Source organism: Puntigrus tetrazona, chromosome 20 (genome assembly GCF_018831695.1).
Source record: "Puntigrus tetrazona isolate hp1 chromosome 20, ASM1883169v1, whole genome shotgun sequence".
NCBI lineage: Eukaryota > Metazoa > Chordata > Actinopteri > Cypriniformes > Cyprinidae > Puntigrus > Puntigrus tetrazona.
Window position 1 is genome coordinate 20,680,873 of NC_056718.1, and position 15,914 is coordinate 20,696,786.

Here is a 15,914-nt window from a genome sequence, read left to right on the forward strand (position 1 = left end):
AAAACAATTTCTTCTTACTAGATCCGCACAAGTGTGATATATCAAACACAGAGATACACGATTGTCAGTTAGTTTACTCCTTATAAATTATATTTATGCTGATGTATTACCGAAAACCTGGCTGAAATATTTGTGAACTTAAGGTCGCGCTCTCCTCTCTGAGCGCTAGATGGCAGCACGCGCACGCTACGTTGCGCGAGCGCTCAAGCTGCCAACGCGCACGCGCGAAACGCCGCTGCTGTCTGCTGGAGCGCTACGCGTTTTGCTGCACCTCTGAGACGGAGCATTTTCAGTAGCCGTTTACCGGGCCGTTTTTGTCCATTACCGACACCACGCACACGCGGAAGAACTGAACTTCTTGAGCACCGACGCCCGTTCTGATGGATTTATTCTGAGGTACAGTAAAATAACGGTTGTGTCGTTCGTTAGCGGGTCGGTTAGCAGCGGCTAACATCAAACAGACAGATGCAGAAAAACATTACTGATTTTAGCATAAATAACACTCGTGTTTGGCAGTGTTTTAGTTATGATATTGCTCTAAGATTAATAATATCGCTCCTATATAAAATCACACGTAATATGTGTGATTTTTGGATCTCTGTGTGTCTAAACTGCAGGGAATCAGTGTAGTTAAGTTGGTCATTTAAACGACGCGTTGAACAAATCAGACTCACCTAAACAAATAACATCACACACACTTTGGTTTCAAATATTAATATAATTTAATCTGGTCACCAGTATTGTACAGATTCGATTTTGACATTGATCTATGGCATCTGCACGTAACGTTAATATTCATCACCCACTGGTTATTAACGTATTATGTGACCAATAATCTCAGAATCGCTCTGATCTTATTTATGTCATCGGGTTATCAATATCAGACGCTCACAATATCAGAGACTTATCATTTCTCTTCGCTGCTCTGATCAATAATATTGGCCACTGTAATCTGGTCGTTAATGTATAATGTCTGAATCTGCACAATAATATTACACAGACATTGATCTGATTTATAAATATGTAACATTTCATTTGATTGTTAGTATTTCTAATCTTGTCATTCATTTGTAACACCTGCTCTGGTCAATAATATCGGTCACATTCTGGTCTGTTCATTTATGGTTTGATTTGTTTAATACTACAGAAACCGAATTTTTTAAATAATATGCAACATTTCATTTGATTTAATTTAGTAATTTAATCTAATCAGCTAAATTTATAACATCCAAACTAATATCAGATGTGTCAGACAGTGATTAGATCCATTATAATATACAATTAGAAATCAGATTTTTGTTATTTAGAATGTGTGATAATAATTTGACTATCACAAGCTCTTGTGATCTGGTCTATGTGATCTGATGGACTCGATATCAGTTTTGCTTCGCATGTTATCAGATTCTGAATCTCAGCATATAGATGTCAGACGCATACGATCAGATCTGATATCGCTGTTTAGAACATGGTGTGTCTGATAATGAGTGTCAGAGTTATGTTGTATTTACTTAATCTGAATATAAGGCACATCATTATAATATGATATCTGTGAATATCCGATCACCATGGCAGTATTGATTAGATCCGATCAGTAGATCTACGTCTGGTATTCAGAGTCGTCCAGCTGGTCATCCGTGTGATGAATTTGGAGAAACAGATGTGTCAGTGAATGAGTTGTACTGAGGTGGTCAGTAATTATTTAGGGTGCTGACCAGTTCTGTGTTTGTGTAAATGAGTTGTTTTCCTTCTAACCCATCTGTGAAGGTTATAACTCGTTGCACGTTTTATTTGTGAAGGAAAATAAAGATATTTCGTCTCTGTGCCCTGATAATGGGTGACCATCTGTGCAATGCAGTGCCAGTTCAGGCGTGACTAAAACAAATACTAAATCACCAAACCATTTTTATAGTCTAACAGCTTTCATTATAGGCGTCATGTGCTTAAGATACGTGGAGTCTTTAATTTAGCATTTATTTTTATACTGAAGAAAGGTTTCTGCTGATCTTAAGTCTTAATCTGCCCCTATACAGAAATTAAGACCTTGAAAAGGTTGGAGTAGAAAGCCTTACTCATACATTCATGGCGCTTTATGCAATATTTTTCTCAGTATTTGGATTTTTCTGAGCACATTAGCAGATATTTGTCCTTGGTTAAACAAACAACAACAACTTTCTTAAGAAGACATTCTTGTTTTAGATAAGTGTGTGTTTTGTGTAAATGCATCTTGACTAAGAATCTTTAGACATTTGCACTGGGGAAAATATACATATATCAAATTGACCTTTTTACAATGTTATTAAAAATATTTGTATTATATTATAGTATTATATATTTCATATTCTAGTGGTTGGAGCAGTTTTTTTTTCTTTTTGTAAGATGTATTCAATTCTCTAAAAGTGTTACTAATACAACTTGCATGCAAATTTAGTAAAATATTATATATATTTAGTAATAGCACAATCATAATAGGTTGCCTAATAATAATAGTTTTATACATTAATAGGAGAATGAGTCAATATCGTCTTTACTATCGACAAAGACATCTGGTATCGTCAATATCTCTGACTATCATCAACACACGATACTTTCGTCTATCGGCACAACCCTATACTAGACACTTAGATATCATAAAAGCATTGTGTTCCCTTTAATTTATCTCTTAATTTTTTTAGTTTAGTTTTAAAGGAACAGTTCACCCAAAAATTAACATTGGCTTAAAATTTCTCCACCCCTAGGCTATCCAAGATGTGAATGAGTAAAATACAAGACCTCTACGACTAGTTTTGCTTTCTCCAGTTAACAAGTTTTCTCGTCTGAATCTGAAGCAATATATGCACAGGTCATGGACCATTTACAAGTCAAAACAGATCTAAACATGTTGGTGGATTTTGATGTTTTTTCACTGGAGGAAGCATTATTATGGATTATTTATATATTTTTTGGTAAACCATTCCTTGAAAAAGCCTTCATAAAACAAGCAGAAACCCTTTCTAGTCTAAACGTTATGGAAATGGACATGTCTTTTCTGTTGTCCCGGGTCATTATTGGTAGTGTAGTCGGCTTTGTGATTTTGAGCATAATGCAGTAATTCCCCGCAGGCGAGGAACAATCACGCTGGCTCTTCTCCCGTTATCCGTCACTGTCCAGCGGTGTGGATATGCAGAGGTCTGGCAGCTGTTACTAGGGTTTTAAGATTTTACTGGTGTTAAATCTGTGATCCGGCATAAGGCTGGGAAGCGGCCTGCTGCTCTGGATGGATAACTCTGCTGGGATTTGACTTATTTGGATCAGGGGCTGTATATGGCAAATGCCGTGTGGGAATTTTTGGGTTTGTTTTATTGCCGTGAATTGGAATCGTTAACTGAATCCAGCCACGTTTCCCTCATCATAAACACCCTGATGTTGGGAAATATTGTTAATAAATGGGCATTTATTAGAGTCTCATGACTAATTTCACAGATCTATTTTGAGCTGTGTTTGACAGAGCTGTTTTTGTGTTGAAAAGCTGCATTTGACAAACTTGCTCTAATTATGAACAAAGCAGCTACTTGTCTGTGTATTTTCCTTCTCCTGATTTGGATTAGTTAAGTCTGATGCAGTTTACTTCAGTCTGATCTAAATGAATTTATTCTGGTTTGATCTGTTCAGCGTTTGTCTGGGTCTGATGTTCTCTGTTCGAACCTGATGTGCTCTACTTTTTCACTTTACTGTGAGTCTGATTGGCTCTGTTTGGCGCTTGGAAGAAGCTAATATATCATGCCATATTTCCTGGGCACAGACTTCTGGGTTAGATGTTCCCACAGAGTGAATTTGAGAGTTTGTTAGCCGTATTCTCTCTGACAGAGTACATCAGCTCCAAGATGTTTGAAATGCTTTCATTAATAGTTATTTTTTGCCATATGCTAGGAAGGTAGAGCAGAATTTTCCATCTGTTTTTCTTGCTCTTAGTTGGCCGTGTCATTGTTGTGAACTATCGATTGCAGGTTCTGGCCTAATTAAGATGACTGTACACCTTCCACTGCTCAGAAAGCGGACTTGATGCATTATGCAGATGATTAAATAACGTCTTATGGTTTCAGAATAGTTTTGTCCTGGAGGCACGTCAGTCCTCGTTTATGTAATATAAAGCACTTATACTTGTATACTTGTGCAGTTTTTTAATTTTATTTTTAGCACACTGATATTTTCTTATTGGCTCAATAAGTCTAAAAATCTAACCCAGTCTCTATATTTTTGCTTTGGTTAATCGTTATATATTTTTAGTTTTTTGGCTTGATGTTTTTTTTTGTTTTTTTTTTCAATCATTTTATTGGCAAAAAAGGGGATTGTCTGTTTCCTTGAAAATTTGCACACCTTTCCTGCTGGACCTTTTTTCATGACGCATTTCCACAGTTATTATTGTTGCAAATCCTGCAGCATTTATGAAGTACATTTATAAAACTGCACCTTGGCATTCATTTACAGAAAAAAAGATTAGATGCTGCTGTGTTTCTAACACAACAGCTGTGAGAGTGGTTGCAAATTTAATATATATTTCTCTCTTCTGACCACTATAATCACCCTTAATCACATTTAATTCAAAAAATTATGTTTTGTAGTTGTACTTTGTTTACCACTATTAAAGTTTACCTGACAAATTCTTTCATCCCAAAGGATCAGTTTGTTCAAATCATTAATGCAATCTTTGAGCAATAGTAATAGCAATAACACAGGATTAAAAAAAGGTAATGCAACATTTTATTTAACAATAAGTGTACATCTCAGTGTACATTTCTAATATTTAAACCTTGTGATGTAGAAACTCAGAATGCAAAGAAGAAAAGTCAGAATTCTCATCTCTATTTTTTTTTGTTTTAAGTTTTCATATTTTTATTACAAAAAATGCATGGATTAGTTACAGGAGGCTGTGTGAGACACACTTTATTATGGATGGATGTATTTTATTTGAATTCATATAAAATTTTTATAGAATAGTCAAATACACCTGGGATGTCTTGAGTGAGCAAAACATGGGCTAATTTAGATTTTTAGTTGACCTAACCCTGCTTTTATTTGTGTTTTGCTAACCTAAAAACAAAAAGTCAAATTTTCTGTATAATTGTATCCTTTAATTTCTATTTTATTATATTTCTATTTCTGTGTCCTGAAGTTAGAAGCCTCCCAGGTTGCCCACACAGACAGCAATAAGCAGAGAAACACTACAGTATGATCACCGCGGGTCTGATTCCAGTGGCAGGTCTTCATGAAGTTTGGTATTAAAGGTGTCAGATGGGTTTAGAGCATGTAGCTTCTGTTTTTTTCTTTTTTCGCTCTTCCTTCATATATCAACTCTCTTGGAAATGGAAAAGAGAGAAACCACAGAGCGTGCAGTCACGTTGAATTAAAGTGCTAATTATAGAACACGGAGCTCTGCATCTGCGGCTGCAGTCCGGCTCCAGGCTAATGGATGTGTAAATGAAAAGTGTAGCATCTCACTAGCAGTCCAGCTCGGCCATAATGGAATCATTCAAGGTGTGTATCGGCACCACAACATCAGGTCATCCCTATTTTCTTCCTTATAAATGTCAGAGGAATAGAGGCAGGAAAAGGCTGTGCTTTTCCTGTCCAGTCACCCACACATTGTGCTTTCACCCCTGGGTGAAATCAAGCTTCCCTTCCTTCTCTCTAAAAGTGTGTCAGAAGAAAAAAAAAAAAAAAATTCACAGCTGGGAGTAGGCTTAATTGTGTGGGGTTTTTGTTGTTGTTGTTATTTTTTAAATAATTTATTAGTAAAGTCAGGCACTAAGTTCCATTTTTAAGAATTCCATTTTTATGGTTATATAAAAAAAGTATGTATAATTAAAACCATGATGCTTAAACAATTTAACAACAATTTATTAAAAGTAAAAGAAAGTGTATGTTTAGGGTTCGTGAAATCTTTTTTTTTTTTATTCTATTAAAATTTCCCCATATTTAAAATGTTTCTAAATTTCATGATCAGTTTAAATGCTAATAATTGAAAACCAGTTGGAATTAATTGAATTCACAAAGCTTTTGTTTGTAAGTTTGTTTGTTATACAATTATAGGGCCAAATAAATGTTTCATTATTTTTTTTGTTTTTTAAATCTGTTGTCTGTTTAAATTATTGTGGATTTATGAATACAAATACGCTATAAAAATAATCATGTGAAGGCATAAAACATTAAAAGTTTAATCTATTTTTATTTTACTTTATATTCATTTACTTTTAAACAGTGTTGCACTACAGAGGTTTACTATATTTTTTAAATAACAATAAAGGGTTCATAATATTATCATTAATATTATTATTGTTATTATCATAACTTTGAGAAGTACCTTTTGCTGTACAATAGTTATATATATTTCTGTTACAGTTTCTTCAAGTTAAACCTAACATTTATCTTTATTATTGTCATTGAAAGTCTTTTACAATAGATACAATGTATTTTTGACCAGGTATTTGCTGAAATTAGCAAAAATCTGTTTAACAGGATGTTATAGAGACTAGCAACCACATAGTATCTTGACAGAAACACCAGTGCGCATCTCACATTTATTTAAATGTCTTTTTTAATATGGTTTTACATTTGCAATTTTGCTGTAAACTAGTGTCTTGGAAAAACAGATTTTGGCATGTGCATTGCAGTAGTTGTCTTAGCATTTTTTTCCCAGATGTGGGTTGTTATGCAAGACTAGATAACAAATGACAAACTCCCATAAACAGCCTGAATATGATTGAGCAATAATCAGGCCCGAGATGCTTCAGTACTGCTTGTTGGTACACCTCACTGTGCATTTATTTTCCCCACATACCTGTGCTCCGTATCCGTATCACTTTATTTATTTATGTAATGTCTGACTCCTAAGAAAGAGATTGAGATCACTCCTCCTCGTGACGTCTCTTGAAGCTGCCTGTAGGCAACGAGAATTGGCTGTCAGCTTTCAGAGCCCCTCCGTCCTGAATAAAATTAGACTGCAGCTCCGTTCTCCTCAGCGATTGAGCCTGCAAGATGAGCTGGAACGGGAATAAACACCTGGTTTGAATCTCTACTTCTTTCCAAGGTTACGTTAGGTAACTGGAATAGTTGCAAAGAGGTTTGCACAATATACTGATTAGGATTAGCGTTTCAAAATCGAAATATGTTGAAAATATCTTGGCTATTAATGTTATGTTACTGCCTTTCAGGCTACCCACAATCCGTTGAGCTACGGTAGAGAATGAGATTGTGATTTGGCTCTTTTTCCACCTGTGAGGTGGCGATGTCTGGCACAATTTAAATGTATGCACCTAAAAACTAATGTATGGTCCTATCTTATTTCTCAGTCCACATTCCTGTCTTATTATGCACGGAATTCCAATTGATATCAAGATGCAATTTTATGATGTGGAAGTATGTACCAGTACTGTTGTGTACTGTCTTGTTAGGAACTCAAAAGTATGTACTTTCACATTCCCAGCAAAGTACATACCTTTAGTAGAGAGCAGAAGTATGCAAAGTATGCCGGCAGTCTTCATTGTAGAATATGCCTCACCTAGCTTCATTAAAACTGTTAGAATGTCCACAAAGAGTCACAGTCCTTACATTCAGAGGCAAATATACCGCCTGGAGGACGTCATCTGGAAAAAACAAAACAAAAGCATTCCTGGTTCCACTGACGGTCTTCTGTTTGCAGGTGCGAGACATTTCAGTGTGACTCTTGCTCGTTTTGTGTTGCTGTGCATAGACAATTATGTACGGAAGCGTTATCATTTATCTCAAGGGGTGTTTGTTGCTTTGTTTTTGGTAAACAGCTTTAGAGTTGTGGCCCTCTTTTGATCATCAACCTATTTTTAGGGCCATTAAGCCTTTTTACATTGTCACGTTATTTTCATAACAATATAATTGCATTTTCCTTCTAATTCTCCTTTGCATAATGTGCTCCGATGATTCATTTTCAAATGTATTGCTGACTTTTAAGTCATCTAATATTGATAGCACTGTAAAAAAAAAAGGTTGTACGTAAAACTGAGATTAATACTCTCTTGGTTTTACTGCTTCACAGTGTAGTTATTTTGTCATTTCTGTAATTGCTTGTTAAAATGTACTAGCATTTTCTTAGTGAAATTGTTATTAGACCATATTTTTCCAGTTTACTGAATTCTTGCAGTTATTTATACAATAAATTTCAGAAAAAATATTTTGTCTTCAGAGATTGCAAAAGTGGAATGAGCTGGAGACTTAAAAAAAAAAAAAAAAATCCATCAAACTTGGCCACATTTCCATGTGTTGCTCTGATGACTCAATTTCATATGAGCAATATTATTTCGTCAGGCTGTAATACAGGTGGACCTTTTGGATTGCGCCTTGCCTGGAGGAAGACATTGGCCGTGCGCACTAAATCAGGGTGAAACGGATAGAAATTACTGTTGAAATTCTTGCTAACACTGACAGGGCAAACAGGATGCAAATGCGCCTCAAGGCCACTGTAGGAGGTCTCACGGTGGGACCTGTTAGCACTTGCAAGTCAAAGAAAACTATCCATGCATGGTCATCTGGCAGGATGAATTGTCTGAGGTATCCAGCCTGAGCAGCCTGATTTAAAGATGAGAGCGTATTCTTGTGGAACCAATCGCAGAACGTCTCAAAAGGAATTACACTATGTGTGTTCTATTTAAAGCTTAATGTGTGTCCCTTATGCTAAAATCCTCCTTGTCTACAGTATTTTAATGTTCAGTTCGGTGCAGAACGTTCTGGTAGATCATGCATAAGTTAATTAAACACAGCTGTCTCTGTTTTATTTCCACTGAAAAAGTTAAGGACCTTGAGTTTTTTTGTAGAAGAACAGATAAGATGTGTGTACAAGGTCATTACAGAGTAAACAACTGGTTTATTTTTCCCTCCCCGCTAATACAGTGTGTTAGTGGCACAGGTTTCTGTTTTATTGATGACTGGGGAAGCAGAGCTATTGACCATAAAAGTATTTTTTAACAATAATAAAAGAACTTAAAAGTTGTTGGCCTACTTTTCAACTTTTGTGATCAAAAAGGTAAGGGAATGCTTTGAAAAAAACACTAACTTAAAAATTGTATTGCATTTTTGATGTTTTTCGTTTGGCCCTATTGACTCTCTGTCTCTTGACTTCATATTGAAATCATGCAGCAGAATGCATCTAAGATAATTCAGTCAGACAGGCTGTATTACCTCAGTGGTCTATATTGTTTCAGCAGTGCATTAGGAACAGAATGACTCATTGATGGAGTTCTGGAGATCATCTGGGAGAAAGTACTGCCAAATCGTTCCTGCCCAGAGAAGATGTCCCAAAGTGCAGCTCAACATCTGTCTGATGTTTAAACTGCCTTATGTAGAACATCGATCCAGCTAAAAGCTTGTCCTAGTTAGGTTGTGAGCGGCGAATGCTTCTGTGCTGAGTTGAGTTATTTTATATGGCCCAGAATTTAAATCGCCATTATGGTGCAAAATAAAGATAAATTGGAGTAACGGTGTTATTTAGAAGTCATGGAAAGCAGCAACTCTGACAGAAACATATGATAAATATGTTTCCCCACAGATTAATTGATCTGTGGGGAAACACTAGATAAAAAAAAAGACGTTTTAGGTTCACTTATAGTACAACCTACAATGTACAATGTACAATGTATTTTTCTTTATTTTATGATATTAATGTAAAGTTAGGCTACAGTCTAGCTGCTGAGATGTTTTTAGTCATGCTGATGTTTGGTTGATACAGTATAGTTAAATGTATAATAATATTACTATATAATAATAGTATTTAATAATTGAGTGCTTGACTTCTTAAACCTCACTTTTGATGTCCAGTTCTTCTGATGCAACATTCAGTTCATTTTAAGAGGAAGTGAAAAGGGGGAGGTCAGAAGGAAAGTTTTCTCCTATGCCGAAACCAGTGCAGACTGATATTTGATTAAAATACAGAACATGCTTCCTTTTTTTCCTGTTTATACTGGTTCTTTTTGGACTTCTGCCTTCAAAGCAAATTTCACTAGGAGAAAATTGGTTACCCTGTCGTTGGGAAATGTCATTGCTGCATAAAATATGCTCGCACTGATAATAAGGGATCCATAATTTCCTGCTTTCATCCGTATTTGCTAGTCGGCCGCGGCCAGTCTGGAAAAAATCCTTCCATTTACAAAACTGGTTAAATATTGGCTTGTGGTAAATTTGCTTTGCCTTCACAACCCAGAGGCAGTGTGAGGATTAGACGGAGAGTTGTTATTCCAGGGAAACTTTCTGGACCTGATCACAGGTCAGTGTGAATTTCTTCTTCAGGACAAATCCTGTTTCATGATAATGTCTGGAGCATTCACAGTGAAGATGGAGCTGAGACATGCTGGATCTTGCCTGTTTAAAAACTATTCTGCTTTAAGGAGCACATATTCATTTTGCGAGTATGGGCCCTTTCAATTTATATATGTGATCAAAGCTGAATTTTCATCATCATTACTCCAGACTTCAGTGTCACATTATCCAATCATTCTAATATTTTGATTGGTTGCTCAATTATTTATTATCAATGTTGAATACAGTTATGTTTTGTTTGGTTTTTTTGTGGTATGATACTTTTTTTAATTATCTTTTTTTCTTAAAAACAACTGTTTTTGTTTTGAACTATATAATAAAAGTTAATTCTTACAAAAAACAAAATAATGTCCCTAAAGTCAGTAAACGTTGAACAGTAGTGTACATATTAGGGATAAATGTTATGTTTCTACAAATATTGATTACTGTAAATTGCTAATAAAATAATAAACTAATTTAATCGAGCAGACTGATTTTGAAATTGCATAAGAGGTGAAATCAGTAGTGGAGTAAAACTTCTCTTTTGTTTTGGAATTTACATGTTCTAAGTGTTGTGTTTTTGTTTTTGTTTTTGTTTTGGTACATCACCATGATGTATTAATGAAGCAGCCAAAAAAACAGCCCTTACGGCAGTGGCAGGAGGCTAAATAATGGAGCTTAATCAGGGAAAGGTCAAAATGAAAGATTATCCACTTCAGGTGTTCAGAGGGGAAGTGTTTTATGAGCCCCAATTTGTCCCTTTGTATCAGCGTCTGTCTCATCACTTTAACATATCTCTGGAGATCTAGAGTAATTAATCTGAAGAGGGCAGACTGCCCTTCCTTCTCACGCAGTCCAGGTCTGATAGTCTCTAAGTATCAATGGAGATGAGGCCTGTGCTGAATCCCAATTTGTATACTATTGCAAACATAAAAAGCATAAACCACACCGGCGATCCTCAATTCCAGTACTCGCGCTCCACCGCTCTTCATATTTTGCACGTCTCTTTGTTAACCCACCTGATTCAGATAATCAGCTCGTTAGAATCTGCTCAACATGGTCCCTACACAGTGTTCATTGCTCCCTACTTTGTGAGCAGGGGAAACCCATTAAAGTTTACTTCTCTTCTGAACATTCATTCACGGATTTGCGCAGTGAATAAATTCATACAATTTAAATTACTTCTTGCACACTTCAGTGCACTTTGAACGTATAAGTTAGCTTTGAACTAAAATCATAGCTGTGTCCACTTTACTTGATGTCCACTTCACAGGTGTTCGAATAGAACAAAGGTCTGAAATGACAAGGAAAAAACAAAGAATTGGAATTGAGAATCGGTGCTACACTAATGGTCAATAAGTTCGTAGGACATTGTCCATACACTTAATACAGGCTTATCTTTATATACCTTTTGTGTTTTTTGTGAGTTTTGATCAGTAGAATAAATTAAGCAGGCAGTGGTTTGACAGAAACGTGCGATAGTCCCTGCTGCAAGATCAGTGGCCATGTCAAAATCTGTTCCCTTAATGGAAAAATCATCCCTCATGTTCTCTCATCCAGAGATAATGAAGCTCTCTGAAATCTTGCATGGCTTTTACTGATGGCTGCATGGGCAAATCTAACAGAGACGGTCACTTGAGGCGATTCACATGTTTTTTTTTTTTTTCTGTACGCATGCCTTATGGAGTGTTTGCTCTGTGGGTTTGTTTTAGAACAGCTGCTAATGCTTGGAGCTAGCTGTCAGCATACCAGATAATGTGTTCAGTGAATAGGACAAGCCTGTGAGGTCATTCTGAGCACTGCCAGTTGGTTTCAAATCTAACAAATGGGTGTGAACTCTTTATTTATTTTATTTTTTTGTGGAGCTGTGTTCAAAAACATCTTTTGCCAATTGCATACTGTAATCCCTAATTAGAGCTGTGATTTGGCCTGAGAATCTCTTAGGCCACAAATAAATACAGGCTTGGCCAAAACATTGCATGTCTACTGTCCTATATTAGGTATTTCACATGCATACTTGCAATATTGTGGCAGACTCATGGGGTCATAAAAAGAGAACACTGACGGTTCATTTTGGAATGCGTAGATAGAAGTGATAATGAAGTTTTGAACAGTCTCTTTTGGGCCTTAGACTTGATGATTGATATGACCTTTGCATAATGATATATACAATCTGTCATATTCATTTCATATCAAAACAAAGAGATCCATATTTCTAATTTTTAATATTGATCATATCAGTGGACCTAGGGATGTTTAAGACAAATGATGTACAAATAACTCATACTTGCTTTCTGTTTTGCAGATTAAACACCGTTGGATGGGATGCAGTATCTTTAGGAGTTTATGACACACTGGCAAATTCATGAGTACCAACTATGGAACAGTGACTGGAGCGTGATGATACAAATAAAAATGCAGATCAGCCATGCCTTCATTGCTGATCTCCAGCAAGGGTACTTCTGGGACTCTCCCTCTTCTCTTGGATAGTTTGAATTTCAACATACATAATACCGCACACAAGACCATATTGTTTATGGACGATATCATTCTATCACAAGAAAGATGAAATTTCCTTTTATTAGGAGGCCCAATTAAAACAAAGACACATAAGTTACAAACTCCGAAAAGGGGTTAAACTGAAAGTGAGTACAGTACAGATGAGGTTGCATTATGGCAGCTGAATCTCCTCAACAGCTGCATTCACATATTTGGTTTGGAGGAGAGTGATAGGTGAACGATGCAGCGAAGCGGAGGCATCGTCGGGAACAGCGGTCAGCCATGGGTACTGCGGCGAGTCCGGCTCACGTGGCTCAGTTTCATGCTTTTCTTCATCCTGGTCTTCTTTCCTCTCATTGCACATTACTACCTCACCACAATCGATGAAGCAGGGGGACCAGATAAGCGCATTTTTGGGCCAAGACCTGGAGGAGAGCTGTGTGAAGCGAAGCACGTTCAAGACCTGTGTCGTATTCGGGAGTCCGTCAGCGAGGAGCTTCTGCAGCTTGAGGCAAAGCGTCAAGAGCTCAATGGCGAGATAGCCCGACTCAACCTACGCATTGAGGCATGTAAACGTAGTATTGACAGTGCCAAACAGGACTTGCTACAGCTCAAAAATGTTATTAGCCAGACAGAGCACTCTTACAAGGAACTTATGGCTCAAAACCAGCCCAAACTGTCATTGCCGGTTAGACTTTTACCAGACAAGGATGATCCTGGATTCCCTCCTCCGAAGTCATCCAAAAACTGTCGTTTGCATACTTGTTTTGATTACGCTAGATGTCCACTTACATCTGGCTTCCCTGTCTATGTTTATGACACAGGATCATATCCTTGGGGTGAGAAATTGGACCCTCTTGTCAAACAAGCCTTTGCCTCATCTGTCAAAAGCAGTGTGTATGTGACCGATAATCCTAACATTGCCTGTCTGTACATAGTGCTTGTTGGTGAAATACAAGAATCACCTTCCTCTCCTCCTGCCTTGCCCTTAGACCTTGAAAAGCAGCTAAAGGCCTTGCCGTATTGGAGGTTGGACGGCCACAACCACCTGCTTGTGCACCTTTCAAGAAAGTCTCTGACACAGAACTTCCTATACAATGTGAGCACAGGACGAGCAGCAGTGGCACAGTCTACCTTTTTTGAACGTCAATATAGAGAAGATTTTGACATGGTGGTGTCTCCTCTAGTCCATGCTCTGTCTGAGCCAAACTTTCTAGAGGTGCCTCCGCAAGTCCCAGTCAAGAGGAAGTACCTCTTCACCTTTCAGGGAGAAAAGGTGGAGTCTTTGAGGAGCAGCTTGCTTGAAGCCCCACCACAGTCCTTTGAAGAGGAAATGGAAGGGGATCCACCAGCTGACTATGATGATCGCATTATTGGCACTCTTAAGGCTGTACAGGACAGTCACCTAGACCAAGTTCTTGTGGAGTTCACTTGCAAAAATCAGCCCAAGCCGAGTTTACCAACAGAGTGGGCATTGTGTGGGGAGCGTGAGGATCGTTTAGAAGTACTGAAGGTCTCTACATTTGCCTTGGTGATATCTCCAGGCGATGGCCAATTGGTGGCCTCTGCTGGCTGTAGCATGAGACTTTTTGAGGCTTTGGAAGTTGGGGCGATACCGGTGGTGCTTGGCGATCACTCAAAGCTGCCCTACCATCACCTTATACGCTGGAATGAGGCAGTCATTATGGTACCCAAGCCTCGCATAACGGAGCTGCACTTTCTGTTGCGTAGCATCTCAGATAATGACCTTCTGGCCATGCGACGGCAGGGTCGGTTTCTTTGGGAGACATACTTCTCCACCTCAGAGAGCATCTTTAGCACCATCCTGGCTAGCGTACGAACCAGCATCCAGATACCAGCAGCACCTATACGTGAGGAGCCTGCCCAGGAGATTCCCCACAAAGCTGGAAAGTTGGCAGGAACTGATGCCAACATGGCTGATAATGGTGACTTAGATCTTGGGCCTGTTGAAGTAGAGCCACCTTATGCTTCGCCACGCTTCTTGCGTAACTTCACCTACACAGCTGCTGATGTTTACCGCACTTGGAATCGTGCGCCTGGCCCTTTCCATCTATTCCCACATACTCCCCTGGACCCCGTACTTCCTTCAGAAGCCAAGTTTCTTGGATCAGGGACTGGTTTCCGCCCTATTGGCGGAGGTTCTGGGGGATCTGGTAAAGAGTTTCAGGCTGCTCTAGGAGGTAACGTCCCACGGGAGCAGTTTACTGTGGTCATGCTTACTTATGAAAGGGAGGAGGTTCTTATGAACTCGTTGGAGAGACTGAATGGCCTTCCTTATCTCAACAAAGTGGTGGTAGTATGGAATTCCCCCAAACCACCTTCAGATGATCTCCTCTGGCCAGACATCGGTCTACCAATTGTGGTGAGCACACAGATTCTCTTGATCATTTTTCATATAATCATGCATTTTTACTGGGCCGGCAAGCCGCAACCTAGTAGACACCCTAGTAAGATTTCTGAACACCCTATCGATGCAGAACATCCTAGTAAGATTCCTGAATACCCTACCTATGCTGAGCACCCTAGTAAGATTACTGAACACCCTACCTTTGCTAAACACCTTAGAAATATTTCTGAATACCCAACCAGTGCAGGACACCCTAGTAAGTTTCCTGAACACCCAACCAATGCTGATCACCCTAGTAAGTTTCCTGAACACCCAACCAATGCTGATCACCCTAGTAAGTTTCCTGAACACCCTACCAATTCAGAACCCCCTACCTTTGCTGAACACCCTAGTAAGATTTCTGAATACCCAGCCAATTCTACCAATGCCCTAACATCATGGTGGCAAGTTTAGCACAGCACGGCACCACTCAAGGAGAAAAATAAAATCTTGTTAAGCTTGTTATTAGTTGGAATTCTCAAAGGCTTAAATGTGATAGAACCTCACAAGCATTGCATTCTGCTGTAGATTTGGTCTGCTCTCTCTGCTGACTTTGAAGCATAGCTTTCATGTCTCTAGGGCACCAAGCCAAATTAGTTCTGGTGATATTAAAGGAAACAGTGCTGTATTAAGCCCACAGTAAGGTTATACTTTGAAATGAAAACCCAAACAGAATGCCGAAGTACCCCATGTTTCTTTTTACTATCTTCAA

General features: G+C 38.2%; 1 protein-coding gene across 2 annotated transcripts in view; it reads left to right on the plus strand.

Moving 5' to 3' along the window:
* The first annotated feature begins 215 nt into the window (after positions 1-215).
* Positions 216-15,914, plus strand: part of extl3 (exostosin-like glycosyltransferase 3) — a 22,691-nt gene continuing 6,992 nt past the window's right edge. The window contains exons 1-2 of one of the 2 annotated variants that reach the window (XM_043219640.1): positions 216-396; positions 12,602-15,178. In XM_043219640.1, the coding sequence (XP_043075575.1) occupies positions 13,037-15,178 (2,142 nt within the window). In that variant the 5' untranslated portion in view covers positions 216-396; positions 12,602-13,036. Of the gene's footprint in view, positions 397-8,926; positions 9,029-12,601; positions 15,179-15,914 lie in introns of those variants that run through there. The other variant, XM_043219642.1, reaches the window with a different exon arrangement.